Source organism: Carica papaya, chromosome 7 (assembly GCF_054855325.1).
Source record: "Carica papaya isolate Zhongbai chromosome 7, ASM5485532v1, whole genome shotgun sequence".
In the NCBI taxonomy this organism is placed as follows: Eukaryota; Viridiplantae; Streptophyta; class Magnoliopsida; order Brassicales; family Caricaceae; genus Carica; species Carica papaya.
In genome coordinates, this window is record NC_142315.1 from 7,530,044 (window position 1) to 7,552,784 (window position 22,741).

Below are 22,741 nucleotides of genomic sequence, written 5' to 3' on the forward strand. Positions count from 1 at the left end.
TAGGGGGTTATATACGTGGGTGTTTAGAAATTGTGAACTAACATTTACAAAAACCTCTCTCCTCACGCTTTCGATTCCCAACAACTTTCCGTCTCTTACCTTTTTTTATTATTATTTTTAAATTGTTAAATATTTATTTTTTAAGATATTCTAATTACTTTAATTAAAAAAAATTATTTGATACACCATCCAGACCGCTATTAAAAGTGGTAGTCAAACTATCTAATAGTGTATATACATTAATAAATAAAAGTGTTAAAAAAGAATAATAATTTCAGATACTGTAATCCGATTTCTATCACCGTATTATATTCGTAGGCCTTCAAATAATTATAATCACTAATTTATTTTTTATCTTCCTTATCGTCTTTGCTCACGTACATTTATAATATATTCGAATTGTTCATATTAAAAATAAAATAGAATTAATTATTTATATTTAAAAATAATATAATTTATCTTTTTAACCATAACTATGATATTTTTTATACCAAAAGTAATTTGGATATATAGATATATCGATAAGATATTCAAGAAAAATTAGATTTATAAAGACTGTCTCTCCCATTTTAATACCAAATATATTTGCCACCTCCATTGTCATGGTATATGGTAGGAGGTCAAAACTCTTCCCCAAATCTAAGTTGACTAACATTCAATATTGTGGAATGTTTACATCCCTTCACTTCTATTAAACACATAATTGATCTCTCAAAGTGTCATAATTCCATAGAGCCATTCGTTTAACTTTTTTCACATCTTTTTCATTGTTCGAAGATGAATAAGAACACCTTTTTTTGACCAGACCCGTACTTCAATCATTTCCCTTAACCTTCAAACTCTCTTCATCATCTCAGTGAATGCAAAAGAACTAATCATCATCTTTGTGTGTATTTTCGTTGCTAGATCTAAATTATTTAATTTATAAAGTTGATTCTCTTGTGTAATTTATAAAGTTTCGAAACTTGTTAAATATGCTCCTAATTTCAAAGGAGTTGAAGAAGAGATAATAAAATATCGATAAATATTAATAACAATATCAACCAGTGTGGTTTATGACAAAAGTATAAAAATACGAACATTTACGAAAGAGTACTAAAAATTTATATCAAATAGTAGAATAAAAAAATATATTAATTTTATAAAGTAAATTATATTAAACATGTCAACTTAACTATGATATTAGAACACTTCATAACTTTATGTTTTCATGTGAGTGGGGGCTTATGGAATTGAGACAAGAAAAACAATAATTGAGAAAAGTGTAGAAAAATATGAAAACAACATAACACATATCTATTAAATGTATTTATCAGGTTGACATTTTATAAGTAGCCAATTGACATTATAACTACTAATGATTTAGCTATATATATATATATATATATATATACACACCCCTAAAAACTTACAGAAATTAGTGGCCTATATAACACATACGTATTCATTATATTTATATAATCAAATTTAGTTTTGTGTACATATGTATATGTTTAGTTCTTATATTATCTTATAATCAACTTTTGATATTCGAGCCAGACATATATACATATATATATATATATATATATATATATATATTACATCTTAATAAAAGCAGTGCAGTGCTGTTATTGGCGCGTATAGCCATGTCACGACAGGATCATGACTTGGCCTAGAAAATGAAGAAGAAAATTAAATAAGGAAGGTCAAATGTCAAAATTTTCAAAAGTCCAACTTTGCAACAAAGCCATGAAATTTACTTCGGTCCCTATGGCTATAAATATATATATATATGTATGTATGTATAGCTGGTACTGCACTGTTACTTTGTGTATATAATATTTTTCTTAATTTATTTCAATCTCAATCTCCTAACCCAACCAAAAAGTTCTTTAAAAAAAAATAAAATTAAAGAATGTTGATAATTAATTAGGATCCAACTAATACACACTATTAGGGGACTCCTGTTCACATTAATATTGTTATACAATCAATACACAGACATATATATAATTAATTGATTTTCAAACTCAGCGAGTTTTGACTCACTACTGCCAAAATTAATGCTATATATATATATATTGTTATATACGTAGATAATTAATCAAAAGTCGGTTATGTATGTATAATAAATTAGCTGCTGATATAGATGTCAAAGACAAACACATTTGTTGAATAGAATATACAAATAAATAAAAGGGTTACGAGTCAAAGACATGATAAAAGAAAAAAGAAACTTATTTAATAGTAGTACAAGCTTTGTATGCCACAACCGGACACTGGGATTTCCAAAAGGAACTTGCTTCCCCAGAAGCAAGAAAACAATAATACGTATCATAAAATGAATATACAATATGTAATCAGATCATGACATGTATATATCCCAATTCTAGAAACTGGGTTTTCTCACGAGGGAGATGGATTAAAATGGGTAAGTAATAAAACCCACAAAAACAAAAACAAAAAAACAAAATGATGAAAGTGGAAATTATGCAGAGTATATAATTTACTTATAAGCTTGTTAATTAATTATTTCTTCTTCGTTGTTGGGTGAATTTCTGTATTCTTTTCAATGCAACTCGGAGTGTGTGTTCACTCATGTTAGCAAAACAAACTCTGAACCAGCCCGGCTCGGAACAGTGACAAGAAGATCCTGGAGATATATTGAGTTTGACTCGGTGCAGAATTGAATCCCACAAATTCAACTCAGCTTCTCTCGTGGGTTCATCCAAAAACGAGCTCAAATTCATCCAGCAAAACAACCCAGCATTCCCTTTCAAACACTCAATCCCAGCACTCCTCAACCCTTCAACAATCATTTCGTATCTTCTCCTCAACCTGTCCCGATTAGTATTAATATAATTCTCTGTAAATTTCTGGTTCGACAACATGGAAGCCAAGAGATGCTGCGTTTGAGAAGAAATCAAAGTGAAGCTAGACATTCTTCTTGCAGTAGTGACGACTTTATCGTTGTAGGAGTAAATGGTTCCGACTCTGAAACCGGGAAGGCCAAGATCTTTGGAAAGACTGTATACAATGTGGACTCTCTCGGCGCATTCGGCGACGTTGTTTCGTGAATGGAGAATCTCGGCAACGCTGGTGAAGTCCGGCGAGGTGAAAACGGAGCCGGAGTAGATTTCGTCGGAGATGAGATGGATGTTTTTGAGGGTGACGAAATCGAGAAGTTGTTCGAGAACATGGCGGGGGATTGTGATGCCTAATGGGTTTGATGGGTTGGTTATTAGAATTCCTCGAACTCTCATGTTCATGGATTCTGCTTCATTGTAGGCTGATTCTAAAGCTTCAGGAGTGATCTGGAAATTGTTTGAGCTGTCACAGTGGATTGGGACGATTTTCACTCCTGTTCTCCATCTTAAATCTCTGTCAAATCTGCAAAAACGGAAAGAAATTCAAGTTACGAACTCGGTATAAATGCATACATTCATCAATGGTGATACATATAACATAAATGAGTTAATATATATTTATATATAATTACGTACCCAGGATAGTATGGAGTTGGAACGAGCAAAGCATCTCCAGGATTTGCTAAAATGAAAGTTAAGAGCTCATTAGCAGCGGTGGCTCCGGCGGTTAACACAATTCTTTCGGGGTCGAATTTTGCTCTTCCTCCTCTTATTTGTTCCATGAAACTCGCCATAGCCTGTGCATATTATAATTAGTAAGTTAGCTATATATAATTGTATATAATATTGGGTACATCGTAGAATCATACATATGTTGTATGTGTAGATATATATATATGTATATACCTGTCTGAAAGATTTAAGACCATGGTAATCTTGAAACAAAGCATTTTCTCTAAACCTGGGGGCTCCTTTTCCCCAGGTGGATGCTTCTGAATGCTGTTCCAAGTACTCTTCAAGCAAATCAAAGGAAACCTGCTCAACCAATTACAACAACAAATGCATTAGATATATTATTATAAACCCACCCAATTAAATTGATTATGATGTAGTGTGTGTGTATATATATATATATACACAAATTACTTACTTGATTTTCTGCTAAGCCCATTTGGATGACTCCTGACGGGTTATCGAATGGATGGTAGGGGTCTTCATCATAAGCTTTCCAGCCAGCAAAATATGGAGAATCTTCCCCATGAGTATCAGAAACTGCTATGTTTGAGAGCTCAACACCTGCCTGCTTATTAATCTCTAAACCCATTGCTTCCCTTTTCCAAATACTAAATTAATAATCTTTAGAAAAAAAAAAAGAACTCTTTAACGAAGGTTAGAGAGACTTCTAATGATCTCAGAGAGAGAGAGAGAGAGATGAATAAAACTGTGTAGTTTTGAATGACGCCTTTGTAAAAGACGTGGTATGTATGTATATATATATATAGAAGAGGGGTAGGAAGGCTTTGACAAAGAAACAAAATAAAGAAATAAATATTTAAAAGAAAGTCGACCCCTCAACTTGCCTGATTCCATTGCAACAGGAAGAAAAAAAAAACAAGGGAAAATATCAATGATTGATTCTATGGTGTAAGCAAAATCAAAGCTCAACTTTTACAGATATATATGTACTTTTTTTTTAATCTCTCTCTGCAAGTACTGTTAGATTGATATGTCATCTTCTCAAAGCTTTAATTTTCATCTCAATCCCTTTAACATCCATACTCCAATTGGTTCTTCAATATATACGCACACACACACACACACACATATATATATAAAATATATCATTAGGTGTTGATTTATATTTTTGGATTTTCTCTGCATATTAATTCTCAGGGGGAAAAAATTCTTGAGAGAAACAAATTCTCCCATTACTTTAGATTTTATCTTTTATATTTCCCGAATTCAAATATGTAATCAAATTATACAAAATATGTAGTTAATTCCTTTAAAAATATATACGTATAGTGAATTGGCTATCTGGTTTTTGTTCTTTTTAATCAAACTGGTATGAAAATTTTCACTATACTTTTCTTAGCATATATCTACATATTCATTTTAAAAGAAATACAAATCTTTCATAGGCTGTGAATCATTTAAGCTATTTTTAGATAAACATGACTTGATGCTTACTGTACATGGTTTTTCTCTTATTACTATATCATTAACTTTTTATATTATATATATAGTGTGTGTGTGTGTGTGTGTGTATATATATATATATAAACACTAATCCTTCTACTAATTGTGATTAAGCATAATTCTTAAAACTCTACAGATGATTATTAATTCTCAACCTATGACTAATCAAAGTCTTTTCCAAATAATTAACTAAAAACTATTATATTAATTTTTTGGTGAGAAAACATAACCATGCATGAAAAACATATACATATATAATCATTCAAAGGGTAGTTAAGTCTTAAGAGACGACCTGACAGGGATACCATGTATGTATACAAGATTAAGATTCTGATTTGTTAACAAACTAAGACAAAATAAAAGCTCTAATAAGATCTCATGGCCCCACATATTCTCTAACTAAATTAATTTCAGGTACAGAATTTAAGACGATAATTAGGGTTTTAATCAGTTAATTTAATTATCATTCTAATTATAATGAGAGTTCTCATAATCATTGATAGTCCTCCGTCCATGATTTCAAAAAGAAGATTGTTCAAATCCATATTCTGCACACTTAAAAAGCTTTGGTGTTTAAATTGCCAAAATATATTACCATATATATATATATACACGCATGCAAATTATGACTTGAACCCATAAGCCATATATACAAATTATTGATCATATATATACATGGGTATAGTTTATAATTGGAAATATTTATATACGGTTAAAGTACAAGCATGCCTGCAAGTCATCTAGAGTAGTACTGAAAATTAAGTTAAAGATATATATATATATATATGTATTTGTGAAGATCGTGTTGTTTATGTGGATTTAAACAAACAATTAAATTATACAAAATAAGAGCATAATTAGTCCGGAAAGAAAAAGAAAAGGAAAAGAAATGATGAAGGAGAATATGCTTAATTGATTTTGGAATTATATAAATAGACGTGATGTTGGAGATGATGAATATATATGTATATATATATACACACACACATATATATGCATGTGGAAGAACTTCCCCACAAAGAGATTCGCAATCAGTACTCATAGATTGCAATCTTAATGCAAAAACATATTTAACAACGTGGTTGATGACTACCCTTTAGCCGACTTATATTGCGTAGGCTTTTTATAGGGCAGACAAGTATCCAGCAATGGTCTTCATCACCGGATCTGGTAATTTAATTATTCTCTCTTTCTATTATAATTATTATCGTGTGTGTGTGTATATATATATATATGTGTGTGTGTGTGTATGTTTTATTGTATTAATTATTTCCCGTTTGTAAATTAATTGTTACAGTAGTTTTTCTGTGCATTATAACAAAAGTAAATGATGAATTGTTTGATAGAATTTATTGAACAGTTATTTTAGTTTCAACGGTAATTCTAGAATGAGAGTATAAATTTGAAGTATAGGTTAGTATTTTTATGTGTATTTATTAAAAAATTGTCTTAAATATATTTTTATTATATTAATATTAACGTATATGTGATACTTGGATCAATGACGTATATAAAATTGTATTAAAAAAATAACTCGTATAGCTTAACACATCATTAATAATTGACAAGGTAAATAGTGGTTGTAGCTATCTTTTGTAATAATCTCAAAGATTTAGTGAATTTTTTTTAGATTTATCCATCTTTCAATTATAAATAGTGAAAATTATTCTTAAAATAATAAAAAAATTAATTTTATATCAAAATTTGAAAAATACTATTTTAGTTTCACATGAAATTATATATGATGTTGTCTTTTTTAGGAGGATTCCGATCATACTAAAGTTTGTACGAACATAGAACTTTTTTCTCTCTTCCTCCATCAAGGAGTTTTCTTATATCATTTTTCCTCTTCTCTTTAATAAAATGAACTCTAACATACAAGTATTGAGTTGGAAGCCCATTTTTAAAAATAAAAGTAACCAAAATCATAAGAAAAATTTGTCTGACTGAGACTTTTCTTTCGACTAAAAAATGTCTTCCAATCATACAATTGATTGCAACAACAAGAAAAAAAAAATGTTATTTTAAGATCTGATTGTAGGATTTTGAAGAGTTACATATATGCTCATACTAAAACCTAAAGTTTTATTTTTGGAATACTTATGGGCGACTACAATTTTTTAGGGTTTAATATTTCCTAATTGTATAGCTTTAATTTATTGCATACAATTAGCCTAAGATTAATTTGGGTGAATTTTAATAAAGTTTTACAAAATAAAGACGATGAGGGAAAAATAAAGGTTTATAAATATGTCAATGAGGGAGAATTTGAGTGCTTAATTTTAAAAGTTTAAATTTGAGATATGTTTGATCCTAAGCTAGCACATTTATGTGCATGGAAGGAGAAAAAAAAGGGTTGTATGTCAAGTTTAACCATGCAAATTATAAGAAATGTAGGGCGTGGGACAAATGCTTATTTATGCTTTTTTTTGGGTATAGTATGATCTCACTTGAAATATAATAAAGAATTTCAAATGAAATGTTATCTTATTTTTATTTCTTTATATATTTTTCGCATTTTCTACTTATTTACCTTTATGTTTCTTTATAGTTATAGAAAAAAATTTCTTTAAAAGTGTCTTAGGTGTAAATGCACATGTTAGGATGAATGTTAATAAGAATAAACATATTTTTGTGTAGAATTGATAGATATATATATATATTTTGTTTTTGAAAAATAAAATTAGTTTTATTAATGAACATTATGTAAAATATTATCATATAAAATTCACGTAAAAACATATAGAACAGATATCATCAGTTGTAATATTGAGAAAACTCATGTAAAACAGATCGAATAAAGAAAAAAGAACAATCTATTATGTAATGAATAACAAGACATATTTGCACGCATCAAAAGACACACTTTGACACCCATTAATGAAATCCCAACATCTATTTTTATGTTTAAGAGACAACAAACAAATAGATTTAAGACAATTCACAAAAAATTCGAACCTTTAAATTTATTTTTATTTTGATAGATTATAAAATCGTTATGTTTAAAATATGATATTTTTATTATTTAAGATCGAGATATACAATTTATAAAAGATTCATTACGATTAAATTGGATAAAAAGCGATAGAACATAAATTCTTTAAAATGAGTTCATATACTATATCGAATTATTTAAACAATTTTTTATACACTTTTTTCCAATTCAATTTTAAGTCTCGAAGTTCTAAATTTGGTTTATAGACAAAAATTCCAACACTTTTAGCAATGAAGCATGTCACTCATAACATTAATTATGTGGGAATAAGAAACCAGCTGGGTTGTCATGACGAGGAGGTGAAATTAGGAGCAGAAAAAATAAGTTTATGTTAGTATGTTAGGTAGCATACGTATCAAGATCATACGAAATAAAATCAGACGGACGTAATTAAATTTGATCAAGACGATTAAAATTTGCTTAACTGGATTCCAACAAGTAGATTGCCCATGTTTATAAATAAGATAATGACAAGTGGCAAGACGAGAGACTGACAAGTGGATTACTTGTTGATTAATTTTCTACATCCAACACTAATTAAAACTTGCAAGTCAGAGATTACCAACGTAAGATGTGATTTTATGTTAATTAATTATCAATTAATTAATATTACTCATCTTCTTAGACACAAATTCTAATTCTCACCTAATCATGTCCAGCTTTTTCACTACAGTTTACCTACTTAATTAAATTATTAATCTTATTATATATATATATATATATATAGACTCTCTTGATATTTTTTACTTTTTATTTTTAGTATAAATAATAATGTTAAATTTAAAAATTTTAAATAAAATATTACTTTCAGTATTTTCGAGAAATTATTTTATTTATTCTTGATTACTCTAAATGTAATTTTCATGTAGAAAAGTATATATGAAATAAAAACTAAAGAAATGTTTATATGTATAAATGCTGACTTAATTCTTTGTAGTGGGTATGGAATATATATATATATATATATTGAGTTATAATGTAAAATGGGATATTGAGTGAATATTGCATTATATATATACACGTATAAATTAATCTATACATGTATATGTATGTTCTTGTTGATCAGAATCTAAATCCAATGAAGTAAGATAATTAAAAATATATGTATTGATTGTAGGCTGATGAGAGGGCATGAATCTTCTTGGAAGATATATCACCAATAAGTACTTGCCACGTTGAAATCTGTATTCAAATCATGCTAAGATCATATCGAACAACAAAAAACCGTATAGAATATTGAGTAGGTTAGATTTAACTCTGCCTCTCTCTTATAATATATACACATGCATGTATAAGGTTTTGCAATGAGATTTCCTGACATATATATATATATATATATATTCTTTAAACAAATTAAATTTAAATAATGATACTTAGTTAATTAATTAAATTTTTTACTATGAGAAAATATTTTTGTTTAATTTTTTAATTAAATTTAAATGCGTGAGCTTATGCATGCATGTTTGTATAAACTTTTCATTATTCTCACTTTTTAATTAGTTCTTAGTACAAGATTTCAATATATACATATATATATATAATAATCAAAGATCTGCTTTTGTTTTAAATGAGACTATTAATCAATCTGATAATTATCAACAAGAATTAGTTTGGTTAATAATATAAAATCTAATTTTTATTTTGACAATTTCAATTTATTTCTTTGTAAATATTTTTTAAAAAAATAAAAAAATAAATAAAAGGCACGTCAGATGTGGGTTTTATTTTTTTCTAATTTTTTTTATTACAATATAATAATTTAATTAAAAATTATACATACATAAAATATTTACAACCTACTAACTTAAACTCTATTTTCATAAAAATTGAACAAAGCAACAACTGTAGAAAAAGAAGCAATGATTATAATTGCTGTGTATTTTCTAAAACTTTGTATATTTAATGCTGTCACACACCATAAATGCCTTACAAGCTATTCTGAAATTTATAATGCTTTCCAACTCGCCTTATTATATGTGTGTTTCCCCACATATATATATATATATATGTATACTTTTATGATTGAGGTCATATATGAGCCAAGAAAGGCCTTTTTCGAGGGAAAGTTTTTTTATGCTTCACCCATGTGCGTCCTTTTCTCACTTTCTCTCACAACCATTACAATTGATCATTATAATTGCCATCTACTTTTATGTACTTTTTGAAATTATTATCTTACTAATTATAATAAGATATGTTAGCGATAATAATACACTATATGTATATATATATATTTTGATCCAAGAAACTCCACATACGTTTTTATTAGATTTGTACTGTTTTAAATAAAGATTAAGTCGCAAAAATGCACAAAATTTGCTGGAAGCATATTGAATCATGCATGTTTTGCACATTACCCATTTACAAAAATTAATGCTTAGTAAGACATATAAATACATACGTGACACATATATATTATTAAGGTATAATATTTCAATATCTTACTGTTTACTATATTTAATGGTGTAAAAATAATTTAAGGTACATTTTAGTTTGTTACGTCTCGATACTCGATACGATGCAAAATTTATGCTCAAGGTATTTTATGCAGTGAGTCCATAAAATATATACATGCGTGAGTCAAAAAATATAATACAACTTAACATCCTATATGATATGTAAAGTAACTATATATATAAAACATGAGATCAGAATTTAAATTCTGACAGACTTAAATAAAACATTTCGAATATGCACAAAATATACAAAAATACAAACTATTTTACAGGTTTTATTCGTCTGTCAGCAGTGCTGACTCTTCATTCTCATCTGAAAAATATCAGGATAAAATTTAATAAGCTTCACCGACTCAACAAGTATTCTCGTTCTCTCAACCCAGATAAAATTTCATACAAAACACACGGTAAGAAACAAAAATAATAAAAATATTTCAGTGCAAATTTATGATCTTATTTTCATTATTTCACATGTTTCTAATCAATTTGATGAATTCTCTCGAATATCATATACAAATCTCAAATGTATATTTTCATATTCTTGAAAGTCATAAATGCATTCGAATATTAATTGTTATTTTGAAACATAATCACACACACAAAAGATCACAGATACGTTCGAATATCGTTCATAATCTTAAAACATAATCACACACACAAAAGATCAAAAGTACACTCGAACAATCATTTCTATGATTTCATCACGTGATGCCATTTATGTCCTCATCGAGGAAAGACAAAATAGATCCCCACATCGCATGGATAGTACACACACAAATCATATAATGGTCACAGTATGTACGTTTGCTAAGTGACCTACACTCACATGAATGCCTATCCACATATGGATTAGATTTCAGACTCTATTAATGTGCAGGTTCATCATACCCGTTGAACTTCAGCTACACACACACACACTCCCCTCCTCAATTCAGACTAAACGAGAAGGTATTCAGGGTCCCTACCCTATTCACTCATACCATCTCATTCCAAAATTCTCAATTTGTTTAAATGATCATTTCTTAAGCTCAATTATTTCTTTTCCTTTTTATTTTTGCATTCTTATTTTATTTCTTTTTCTTTTTCAATTTTTCCTTAATTAGAAATTTTTCTTTTCAATTTCATATTTCATCAGTTTAAATAACTCAGTCCAAATAACTCTTAGTTTATTGGGTATATTTTCTGATTTATTATCCTCATAGGGATCCAATTGCTTAGGTTTACTGATCATAATTTGGATTCTATTTTTTCATCGAATTGGACCAATGTCCCTTCAAATTTTAAATTTTATAATTTTTATAAAATGAATGCACTTTTTAAAATTTAATACAGTTGATATTTAGAAATATTTACTCTCTTACCCATCTTTTTGGATCCACCTAAATGTCCAAATTTTTATGTACCCACAACATAATTAATTAAATTAATTTGAAATACTAAAAATTAAATTAATCAAATTACGATTCCAATGGCCACCCAACGGAATACCTGAATCTATCAGGATCCGTACCCGAAAAATCTTTCAGCTCCCTGTTCAACGAATCAGATTTCTGTATTTTGAGAATGACTTTTCAACCTTTCGGACAGCAAACCCGATCCTCATTTTTCGAGGAAGATGTTTCAGCTTCGCGAACGGTAAATCGAAATCTAAAATGGTGGATCGGGTTCTCATGCTTGGGGAACACCCTTCGGCTTCTCGAATGGGTTGGCTTTCCCCATTCCTGAGGAAGCCTCCTCGGTTCCCCCGCAGGTGGGTCGCTTGGTCGAGCCTGCGTGGCCAACCCCACACCAGCCCCGCCCCACTGCTACTCAACCACCACTAAAACACGAAAACAAAATGATTTTACCTTTCGGCGTGGGCAATTTAGCCTCGCCTTGGCTCCTAGTCGCCTCCTTTCGGTCACCATGCAGCTCCCTTACGTGCTTGTGATTTGAATGGTGATTTTTACGCCTAAAAATTGATTAGTGCAAAAATGAAATAGATTAAAAGGAAAATAAGGGAAGAAAAGACGAAAAGGACGAATCTTTACCTTGCTTGCCTTGGTCTCCACTGTCACACGGTGTATCAGCCATTCCCTCTTCCTTTTTCTTCCTTTCGGTTCGGCTTCCATACTCTCCTGTCTCCACCCCTCTCTCTTTTTCTTCCTCCCTCGCAACGGTCACTCTTTGGCTCCCCTTTTCTTTCCCGCTCAGTCCCTCCTTTCTTTTCTTCTCATTCCTCCTTTTTTTCTTATTTCCTTTCCTCTGTTTGGCCTTGCTCTTCCTTCCCTCTCCTTCTTTCTTCCTCTCAACTTTCCTGCGTGACCCTTTCTTTTTCCTTTCATTCCCGATCGTTCCTCTCTCATCTCCCTTTCTCTTTTTTGGCTACTCTTCAAAATGAAGAGAAAATCATAATCTCTTCCTTTTTAATACCCGTTCCGTCAATCATTGGATCTTCATGACTCGATCTTAGCCGTCCATTTTTTTAAATCTCCTTCATCCAATCTTCTCAAGCGGTCTGATCTGGGCAGTCCATTCTCCTGATTTCCTGTGCCCCCTTTTACTTCTCCTTATTTATTGTTTTTATCCAATTTTTTCTTACCTACTTTCATTTAAGTCCTTGAATTTATTTAAAAGTCCCAATTTTTGAAAATTTCTTTCATTTACACCCAAACTCTAAATTTTATTTATATTTATTTTTTTTATGTGGATATTACAATTTTCCACTCCTTATAAAAATGTGGTCCTCCAAATTTGATGAGTCTACAGTAGGTGAGAAAATCTAGCTTGTACTAAATCTGCAGTCTCCCAAATAGATTTTATTGGCGGATGATGTCGCTAGAGTACCTTTACCATTGGAATAGTCTTATTCCTCAAAACCCGTTCCTGTTTGTCCAATATTTCTATGGGCATTTCCTGATAGAACATATCTTCTTCAATAGGAATTTCTTCATACTGAATTATATGTAATAGATCAGTTGGTATTTACATAACATAGATACATGAAATACATCATGGACGTTAGACAACTCTGGTGGAAATGCCAATCAGTAAGCAGTAGATCCAATTCTCTCCAGTATTTTGAATGATCTAATGAAGCGAGGGCTTAATTTGCCTTTCTTTCCAAATCTCATAAGAGCCTTCATTGGTGACACTTTCAAGAACACATGATCCCCTGTTTCAAATTTCAAACTCATTCTATGGTTATCTGCATAATTCTTCTGTCTACTTTAGACAGTTTAAAGATTTTTTTTAATTAAGACAATCTTAAAGATAATTTCTTCAATTAATTCTGGTCCAATTAATTTTCTGTCTCCAATTTCTTCTTAATATATAGAAGATCTACAGTGTCTGCCATGAAGTACTTCATATGGAGCTGCACTAATACTGAACTGATAGCTATTGTTATAGGCAAATTCAATCAATAGTAGATAGTCGTTCCAATTTTCTCCCATCTCTAGTGCACAAGCCTAAGCATACATTCTAATGTCTGGATAGTTCTCTCCATTTGGCCATCCATTTGTGGGTGAAATATTGTGCTGAATGATAAGGTGGTGCCTAAAGCCTGTTGAAGGCTTGTCCAAAATCTAGAGGTGAAACGAGTATCTCGATCTGAAACTACTAATACCAAAATTCTATAAAGTCTAAGAACTTTCTTAATATATAATCTAACAAGTTTATTTAGAGGATGTGCAGCTTTTATTAGTAGAAAATGGACTGACTTCGTTAATCGGTTCACTATGACCCAAATAGTATCATGATTCAATTTAGTCCTTGTCAAACCCATCACAAAGTTCATAGTAATGTGTTCCCACTTTCACTTTGGAATTGGCAGAGGTCAGAGTAATCCCCACTGTTTTTGGTGTTCGATTTTAATTCCCTGACATGTGAGACATTTACTAACAAATTCAGAGATATCTTTTTTCATCCCAATCCACCAATATCGAGGTCGTAAACTTCGATACATTTAGGTAATGTCTGAGTGTATGCTAAACCTAGAATTATGTGCTTCTTCTAATATGAGTCTCTTCAAGTTAACGTCATCTGGATTGTAGAATCTTCCTCTAAATAGAAGCAAACCATCATCGTGAACTCTGAAGTCAGATGCTAAACCCTGTTCAGTTTCTTTCTTTAAGGTCCTTATGGCAGTGTCAATTTCTTGAGAACTTTATTTTTTGAATTAATACTGATTCGATTCTCAAGCTGGCTATATACATTCCCTATTTGTGAATACCCCATTGTAATTCCTGTAAGGTCTCTAGAGTCTTGTATTTGGAAGCTACTAGTTTTACAATAATACCGGAGGTACTGCGACTCAGTATATCAGCCACCACATTTTCTTTCCCTGAATGGTAGGATATCTTGCAATCATAGTTTTTAAATAGATCCATCTATCTATGTTGGCGCGTGTTCAGTTCCCTCTGCGTAAAGAGATTTTAAGATCCTTGTGATCAATATAGATCTCAAACGTATCTCCATACAAATAATGATGCCAGATCTTAAAGACGTGAACAATTGCAGCTAATTCCAAGTCATGGATCGGATAATTTTGTTCATGATTCTTCAATTGTCTCGACCCGTAGGCGATGACTCTGCTATTTTGCATTAACACACACCCTAAACCCTAGCCTAACACATTAGTATATATTGCATAAGCCCCTGATCCATTAGGTAGTGTTAGTATTAGAGCTGTCACGAGTCAGTTTTTAAGTTCTCTGAAGCTATTTTCACAGTCTGGGGTCTATTCAAACTTAATATCTTCTTAATAAGCCGGGTAAGAGGGGTTGCAATCTTAGAGAATCCTTTCTTAAATTGGTGGTAGTACCCAACCATACCCAAAAAATTTTGGACACCCTTTACAATAGTAGGATGTTCCAATCCCATAATAGACTTAACTTTTGTTGGATTTACATATACTCCATCTTTAGAAGCTACATGACCAAAAAAGTGATCTGTTCGAGCTAGAATGCATATTTACTCTATTTTGTATACAACTTTTCTTTTTTAAGAGTTTTCAGAACTTGTCTTAAGTGTTCAACATGTTCTTCTCAACTTTTGAAGTAAATCAATATATCGTCAATGAAGACAATAACAAATTGATTTAATCAAGACTCAAACATCCGATTCATCATGTCCATAAATACCGTTAGGGCATTCGTCAATCCAAAAGGTAAGTTCGAGAATTCGGAATGGTCATACTTGATTTTAAAGACGGTCTTTGAAATATTCTCAGGTTTAGTTTTTATTTGATGGTAACCAGATCGTAAATCAATTTTAAAAAAGATCGGCACCCCTTGTAATTGGTCAAATAGGTCATCAATTCTAGACAAATGGTATTTATTCTTGATGATGATCCGATTTACTTTTCTATAATCGATACACATTCGCTTGGTTCCATCTTTCTTATTAGAAAATATTACGGGAGCACCCCAATAAGAAACACTAGGACGAATGAATTATTTCTCTCAAAATTCTATTAATTACTTCTTTAATTCTTTCATTTCAGCTCTCACCAGTCTGTAAGGAGCAATGGAGATTGGTTGGGCGTCTGGTTGTAAATCAATGAAAAATTCTATTTCACGGTCCGGAGGTAATCTTGGACACTTGTCAAGGAATACATCTGGATACTGACGAACTACCAACACATCATAAAAATCAATTTTCTTATCTTTATCACCAACCACATCAACCTTTATATGTTAGACTCAATAAATTATATAACTTAAACAACCATACTATGTGGTAAATAACATCATTCAATTACAAAGTAAAAGTTTTTTTATTAGGAGCATTAAATATAACATTCTTGTTACGGCAGTCTAAAGTCACGTAATGAACCACTAGCCAGTCTATGCTTAATATTACATTAAAATCCCCCACATCTAAAAGTACCAAATCTATTTTTAATTCCCTACCAGCTATCTCTATTTTATAATTTTTATAGATAACATTAGAAAGTAATACCTCCGTGCTTGTTGTGAATATTATTAAGATATGCTCCAAATAAACAAGTGTAATACCCAATTATTGTGCAAAAATATGTGACATGAATGAGTATGTAGAAGCAGGATCTACTAATACCTTAGTTAGGTTCTTTAAGACAGGATACATACCTTGAACCACGTCTAAGTTTGCTTCAGCATCTGCTGCAGTAAGTGTATATACTCGTCCCCATCTTTAAGCTTCTGGCTGTTCCTTCATAAGTGGGTAGTTACGGATAAGATGTTGTTGGCTACCACACTTAAAACAGAATCGAGTGACACGATGACACAATTGATTACCATGATTATTTTCACAAGTATGACAGGTTGGTGCCTTATCGGGAGTTGATAGTGGTCTAGGAGATACCTCTGTTACCATTTTGGGCCTCTTATCTTGTGAACTATACTTGGAATCTGCCTTCTTGGAGGTACCAGGGTCTAGAACTACTTACTCTGGAGGATAAACCCCTTAGTCTACTTTCTACTATTTCTGTTTTTGCCAAAACCTCATCGTAGATCTTCAATTCTAGAACAACAAGAACATCCTAGATCTTTGGGCGTAGCCCACACTGAAAATTTCTTGCCATCTGTCCTTCATCAATCAAAATAGTTGGAGCAAAACGGGTCAATATAGTGAATCTTCGAGCGTATTCTACCACTGATAAGTTCTCCTGAGTGAGCTGCATCAACTCTAACTCTTTTTTTTTGTGTCAGAGTCATGCTGGAAAGTACTCGGCGTTGAATGCTCCCAGAAATCTCTCCTAGGTGATGAGAATAGATAAGGTAGTCTGTCTGAATTCTCACAAATCGTCAGCTTCATCCACAAGCAGGTATGTAGCCAAAATCACTTTCTATTCAGAAGTCACCCCTAAAACTCGAAACGCTTTTTCAATTTCCTTCAACCATCCTTAAGCTTCAATGAAATTCTTAGTACCCACAAATGTAGGAGGATGGAGTCTCAGAAACTTTATGTGACAGTCTATATCCATAATGACTAGTTCTGGATTGTATGGAATCAGTATTGAAGGAGGGCCAGATATCCATTCTCTAAGGACATGTAATCGGGAGGTTGTTCGGTGGAGTCCGTACACGTCTCATCTCACTACCTTTCATTCAGAAATGAATGAATTAGAACATTTCAAAGTAATGTTTCCTACTTCTCAACACCCAAATAGTTGCAAAAGATCATATTTAATCTCTAAACCTTATGCACAAAGGATGTTTCTAGTAATGTGGGCTCTGATACCACCTGTCACGCCCCGATACTCGATATGAACTGGAATTTCTGTTCAAGCTATTTCATGTAATGGGCCTATAAAATATATACATGCGTAGATAAAAAAATATAATATAACATACCATCTCATGTGATATGTACAGTAACTATATATACAAAACATGAGGTCAGAATTTAAAGTCTAACAGAATAAATTTTTTTTTTTAAAATATATACAGTATATGCAAAAATAATAACTTTTTTACAGGTTCTACTCATCTGGAAACAGTGCTAACTCTTCATTCTCCTTTAAAAATATTATGGTGAAATTTAATGAGCTCCACCAACTTAATAAGTATTTACGTTCTTTCAATCCAGATAAAATTTCATGCAAAATACACGATAATAAAGAAAAACAATAAAAATATTTTAGTGCAAATTCATGTTCTTATTTTCACTATTTCACATATTACTGATTGATATGATGAATTCTCTCGAATATCATATACAAACCTCAAATGTATATTCTCATACTCTCGAAAGTCATAAATGCACTCGAATATCAATTGTCATTTCAAAACATAATCACACACACAAAAGATCACAAATACACTCGAATATCGTTTATAATCTCGAAACATAATCACACACACAATAGATCACAGAGACACTCGAACAATCATTTCTATAGTTTCATCGCGTGATGTCGTTTATGACATCATCGAGGAAATGCGAAATTATCACACACACAAAAGATCATTTTAAAACATAATCATACACACAAAAGATCACAAATACACTCGAATATCGTCATTTCAAAACATAATCACACACACAAAAGATCATAAATACACTCGAATATCGTTCATAGTTTTGAAATATAATCACACACACACAAAAGATCATATATACACTTGAACAATCATTTTTATGGTTTCATTGTGCGATGTCATTTATGTCATCCTCGAGGAAAGGCGAAATGAATTTCTCTATCACATGGATAACACACACATGCAAATCACACAATGGCCATAGCGGATACGTTTGTTAGGTGACCCACACTCACACGATGCCAATCCACATTTAGATTAGGTTTCAGACTCTATCCATGTGCAGGTTCACCATACCCGCTGAATTTCAGCCCCATACACATACTCCCTCATCGATTCAGACTAAATGAGAAGGTATTCAGGGTCCCTACCCTATTCATTCCTACCATCTCATTCCAAAATTCTCAATTTGTTCAAATGATCATTTCTTAATCTCAAATATTTCTTTTCCTTTCTATTTTTATATTTTTATTTTATTTCTTTTTCTTTTTTCATTTTTTCTCAATTGAAAATTTTTCTTTTCAAATTTCATCAGTCCAAATAACTCTTAGTCTATTGGGTATGTTTTCTAGTATCGTCTCCTCATAAGGTTTCAATTGCTTAGGTTTACTGATCATAATTTAGGTTCTATGTTTCCATCGAAATTGGGCCGATGTCCCTTCAAATTTTAAAATTCATAATTTTTACAAAATCAATGCACTTTTCGAAATTTAACCTGGTTGAGATTTAGAAATACTTACTCTCTTACGCGTCTTTCCGGATCCGCTTGAATGTCCAAATTTTTCTGTACACACAACATAATTAATTAAAATACTTTAAAATACTAAAAATTAATTTAATCAAATTACGAGTTCCAACGACCACCCAACGGAATACCCAAATCTATTAGAATCCATACCCGAAAAATCTTTAAGCTCCCCGTTTGGTGAATCAAATTTCTATTTTTCAAGAAAGACTTCAACTTTCCGGACGGCAAACCCGATTTTTGTTTCTCAAGGAAGACTTTTTAGTTTTCTGGACTGTAAATCAGAATCCAAAATTATGGATCAGGTTTCCATGCTCAGGGGAAGACCCTTCGACTTTTCGAATGGGTATGCTTTCCCCATTCTCGAGGAAGCCTCCTCGATTTTCGTGCAGGTGGGTGGCCTGACCGAGCCCGCGCGGCCAACCCAACACCAGCCCTTCCCCACAACAGCTTAACCACCACCAAAATATGAAAATAAAATAATTTTACCTCGGGTTGGCTCCCGATCGTCTCCTCTCGGTCGCCCCGCGGCTCCCTTGCGTGCTCGCAATTTGAATGGTGATTTTTACGCCTAAAAAATTGATCAGTGCAAAATAGAAATATATTGAAAGGAAAATAGGGGAGGAAAAGAAGAAAATGACGAACCTTTACCTCATTTACCTCGGTCTCCGGCGTCACACGACATCTTGGTCGTTCCCTCTTCATCCTTCTTCCTTTTAGTTCGGCTTCCACACTTTCTCGCCTCTGCCCCTCTCTTCTTTTCTTTTCTAGCCTCCATCTTCCTTCCCTCTCATTCTTTCTTCCTCTCTTCTTCCCTGCGTGACCTTCTCTTTTCTCTTCTCTTCCCGATCGCTCCTCTCTCTTTTCCCTCTCTCTTTTTTAGCTACTATTCAAAATGAAGATAAAACCCTAATCTCTTTCCTTTTTATACCCGTTCCCTCAACCGTTGGATCTTCATGACTCGATCTGGGTGCTTGTTTTCTTTTAAATCTCCTCCATCTGATCTCCTCAAGCAGTCCAATTTGGGCTATCCATTCTCCTGATTTCCTTTTCCCCCTTCCACTTCTTATTATTTATGTTTTTACCCTATTTTTTCTTATTGACTTTAATTTGTCTCTGAATTTACTTAAAAGCCCTAATTTTTGAAAATTTCTTTTATTTACACCCAAACTCCAAATTTTATTTACATTTGTTTTCTTTTCGATGGATATTACAAGTATGATTCCTTTTAATTTGACCTTTTTCACTTTAAGGTTATGTAGTTGCTTTTCTCAGCAATGTACTACTTGTGATTTAATTTTTAGATAAACACATTAATACCGTCAACAATTAAAAAAGTTAATTACATGGCCACCTTTTAGAGGCACATGTAATTCCTTACTTGTGATATCATTGGAAGAATTAATTAAAGTAACTAGGGCTTTTTTTTTTTTTGTTTTTCAATTATATGTATTGTGTTTTTAATTGATTTAATTAAGTTTTAATTAAAGTAATTAAAACTTAATTAAATCAATTAAAAACACAATACATATAATTGAAAAACAAAAAAAAAAACAAGCCCTAGTCTTCCCTTTAGCTTCGTCCCTACTAACGATGCCCCCCACATATACGATCTCACTATTTGCTCCTTTTGTGGACCCAAGACCAAAATAGAAACAAATCATCTTTGGTTCCTCCTCCAATGTACCTACAATACAAAGGGCATCATCATCTGGAGTAGGATGATAAGTTCTCCAAATATGAGCAGGTTTAGGTGAACGGTCACTAGCAATAGTATAACAACATATGGAGTCAACAACGCTACACCAAGAGTCCCTCTAGAGGAAGCACGTTCTTTAGCTGCCTCTATAGCTTGATGAATTTCATAACAACTGTGATTCCATATCCTTTTCCATCCACGATAATGATTATGTCCTTGCATTTTCATTATATGCATTCTTCTCGTTCAAACACTTTTATTAGAGACATAATATTGATATTGTTTCTATTCAAGTCATAATAGCTTAAAGGGGGATTAAATTGAATACTTAGTATAAATATCTTTCCTGTTCAAATAACATTGATTCAAAAGATGAGTAGATTAAACATTATTTTTCTATGCTCGGGTGAGAGAAAGATTCAATTGATTGCCTCTTGTTGAAAGTGTATTTATACAGGTAGAGTTTGATAATTAAGCATTGTATGATTATCAAGAATGATACTTAATTTTTGAAAATGTACGAATAGATGTATTTTGACTTTTTTACTTAATTAAATATTAGCAAAATTGGTTATTTTATGTGTTACTCAGTAGACAAAATTAAAAGAATAGATGGATATAAAGTAAAGATTTTATTTACTTATGATGGAGACAAGTATAATAATGAATTTGATACAAACGTGGCAGTTTATGTACTATAATTTTATAATTTATATATAAATTGCTCTCTTTATAAGTAGTTAACGCTAGTAATAATCTCTAAATGATATCTTTTACTAATATGTGTAAAATTCTTAAACCATTTTTGGTATAAATGATAGAAGTATTTGCTTTGCTATTGTGCTTGGAGGTGGTAGTAGTTGTAGTAATATCAACTTAACTATTGAAAGTGGTGCTCAAAAACTTCTTGAAGTTAAATTTTACTTTATCTCTTTCCATTCGTGAGATAGTTTATTGGTAATTAATAATGGTAACTTTCTCAAGGAAAAAAGACAGAGAAAGATCTCGATAATAAAATTAACTAATGCATCAATCATAGACTTGCCAATCCCTAGGGGTAACTTAATTTGCTGCATCATTTCGATTAAATACACATATATTATTAATTCCAATTCTTGGGTATGTTTTTGAATAATAATAATAATCATAAATGAAATTTGAATAAATTATTATAGATGCATCATATTATATTGGTTTTGGAATTATTAAATGTTACATGATATCCATCTATGTAAATATTTTTATTCATTCTCCAACTTGAGTTTAGATTTCATTTTGTTGTATTTTTTTTTCTATTTAATTGAATAGTGCTATATATATATTAGTAATACGAGTCAGTGACCCAGCTCGCAGCCAACCATGCACACGGTTTGCAGTGATAATTAATTTCCTCAACTATTTCTCTTGCGAATTACATTGGAACTCTTGAAATATTAGCTAGCTTGCACAGTATGATTTAATCAAATCTAGTTTAAAATTGGGACAATGCCTCGTAAATTCAAGCACATGCACGTTCACCAACTTGCATGCTCCATATATCTCCTCCTATGTGTATATACGTTGGTTACAGCATATATATATATATATATATATATTAAAGAAAGACTACCAAGAGATCAATCATAAAAACTACATGTATATATATACACATGGTTCCTAATTAATATGTTAACTAATTGAAATTCCAATATAATTAGTTTTTGTATTTCAATCAATTCATTATTAAATTGGTTTTTTTAATAGTGGAGTTTAAATTCCTAGCACAACTTTGAAGTAGCTAGGAATTAAAAAT

General features: G+C 31.3%; 1 protein-coding gene across 1 annotated transcript; it reads right to left on the reverse strand.

Moving 5' to 3' along the window:
• Positions 1-2,226: 2,226 nt before the first annotated feature.
• Positions 2,227-4,297, reverse strand: ACS7 (1-amino-cyclopropane-1-carboxylate synthase 7). Its single transcript, XM_022043027.2, has 4 exons — positions 4,000-4,297; positions 3,756-3,884; positions 3,486-3,646; positions 2,227-3,372 (listed from the first exon to the last, which is right to left on the reverse strand). The coding sequence occupies exons 1-4, from the start codon at positions 4,171-4,173 to the stop codon at positions 2,508-2,510; spliced, it is 1,329 nt and encodes a 442-aa protein (XP_021898719.1). The 5' UTR covers positions 4,174-4,297; the 3' UTR covers positions 2,227-2,507.
• Between the last annotated feature and the right edge of the window lie 18,444 nt (positions 4,298-22,741).

Excerpts from the sequence above, each read along its gene's own strand:
- ACS7 (XM_022043027.2), bottom strand. The coding sequence starts at position 4,173 with ATGGGTTTAGAGATTAATAAGCAGGCAGGTGTTGAGCTCTCAAACATA. Across the intron at positions 3,885-3,999 it reads TGGGCTTAGCAGAAAATCAA|GTTTCCTTTGATTTGCTTGA; the intron begins GTAAGTAATTTG and ends TTGGTTGAGCAG. Across the intron at positions 3,373-3,485 it reads CCAACTCCATACTATCCTGG|ATTTGACAGAGATTTAAGAT; the intron begins GTACGTAATTAT and ends CCGTTTTTGCAG.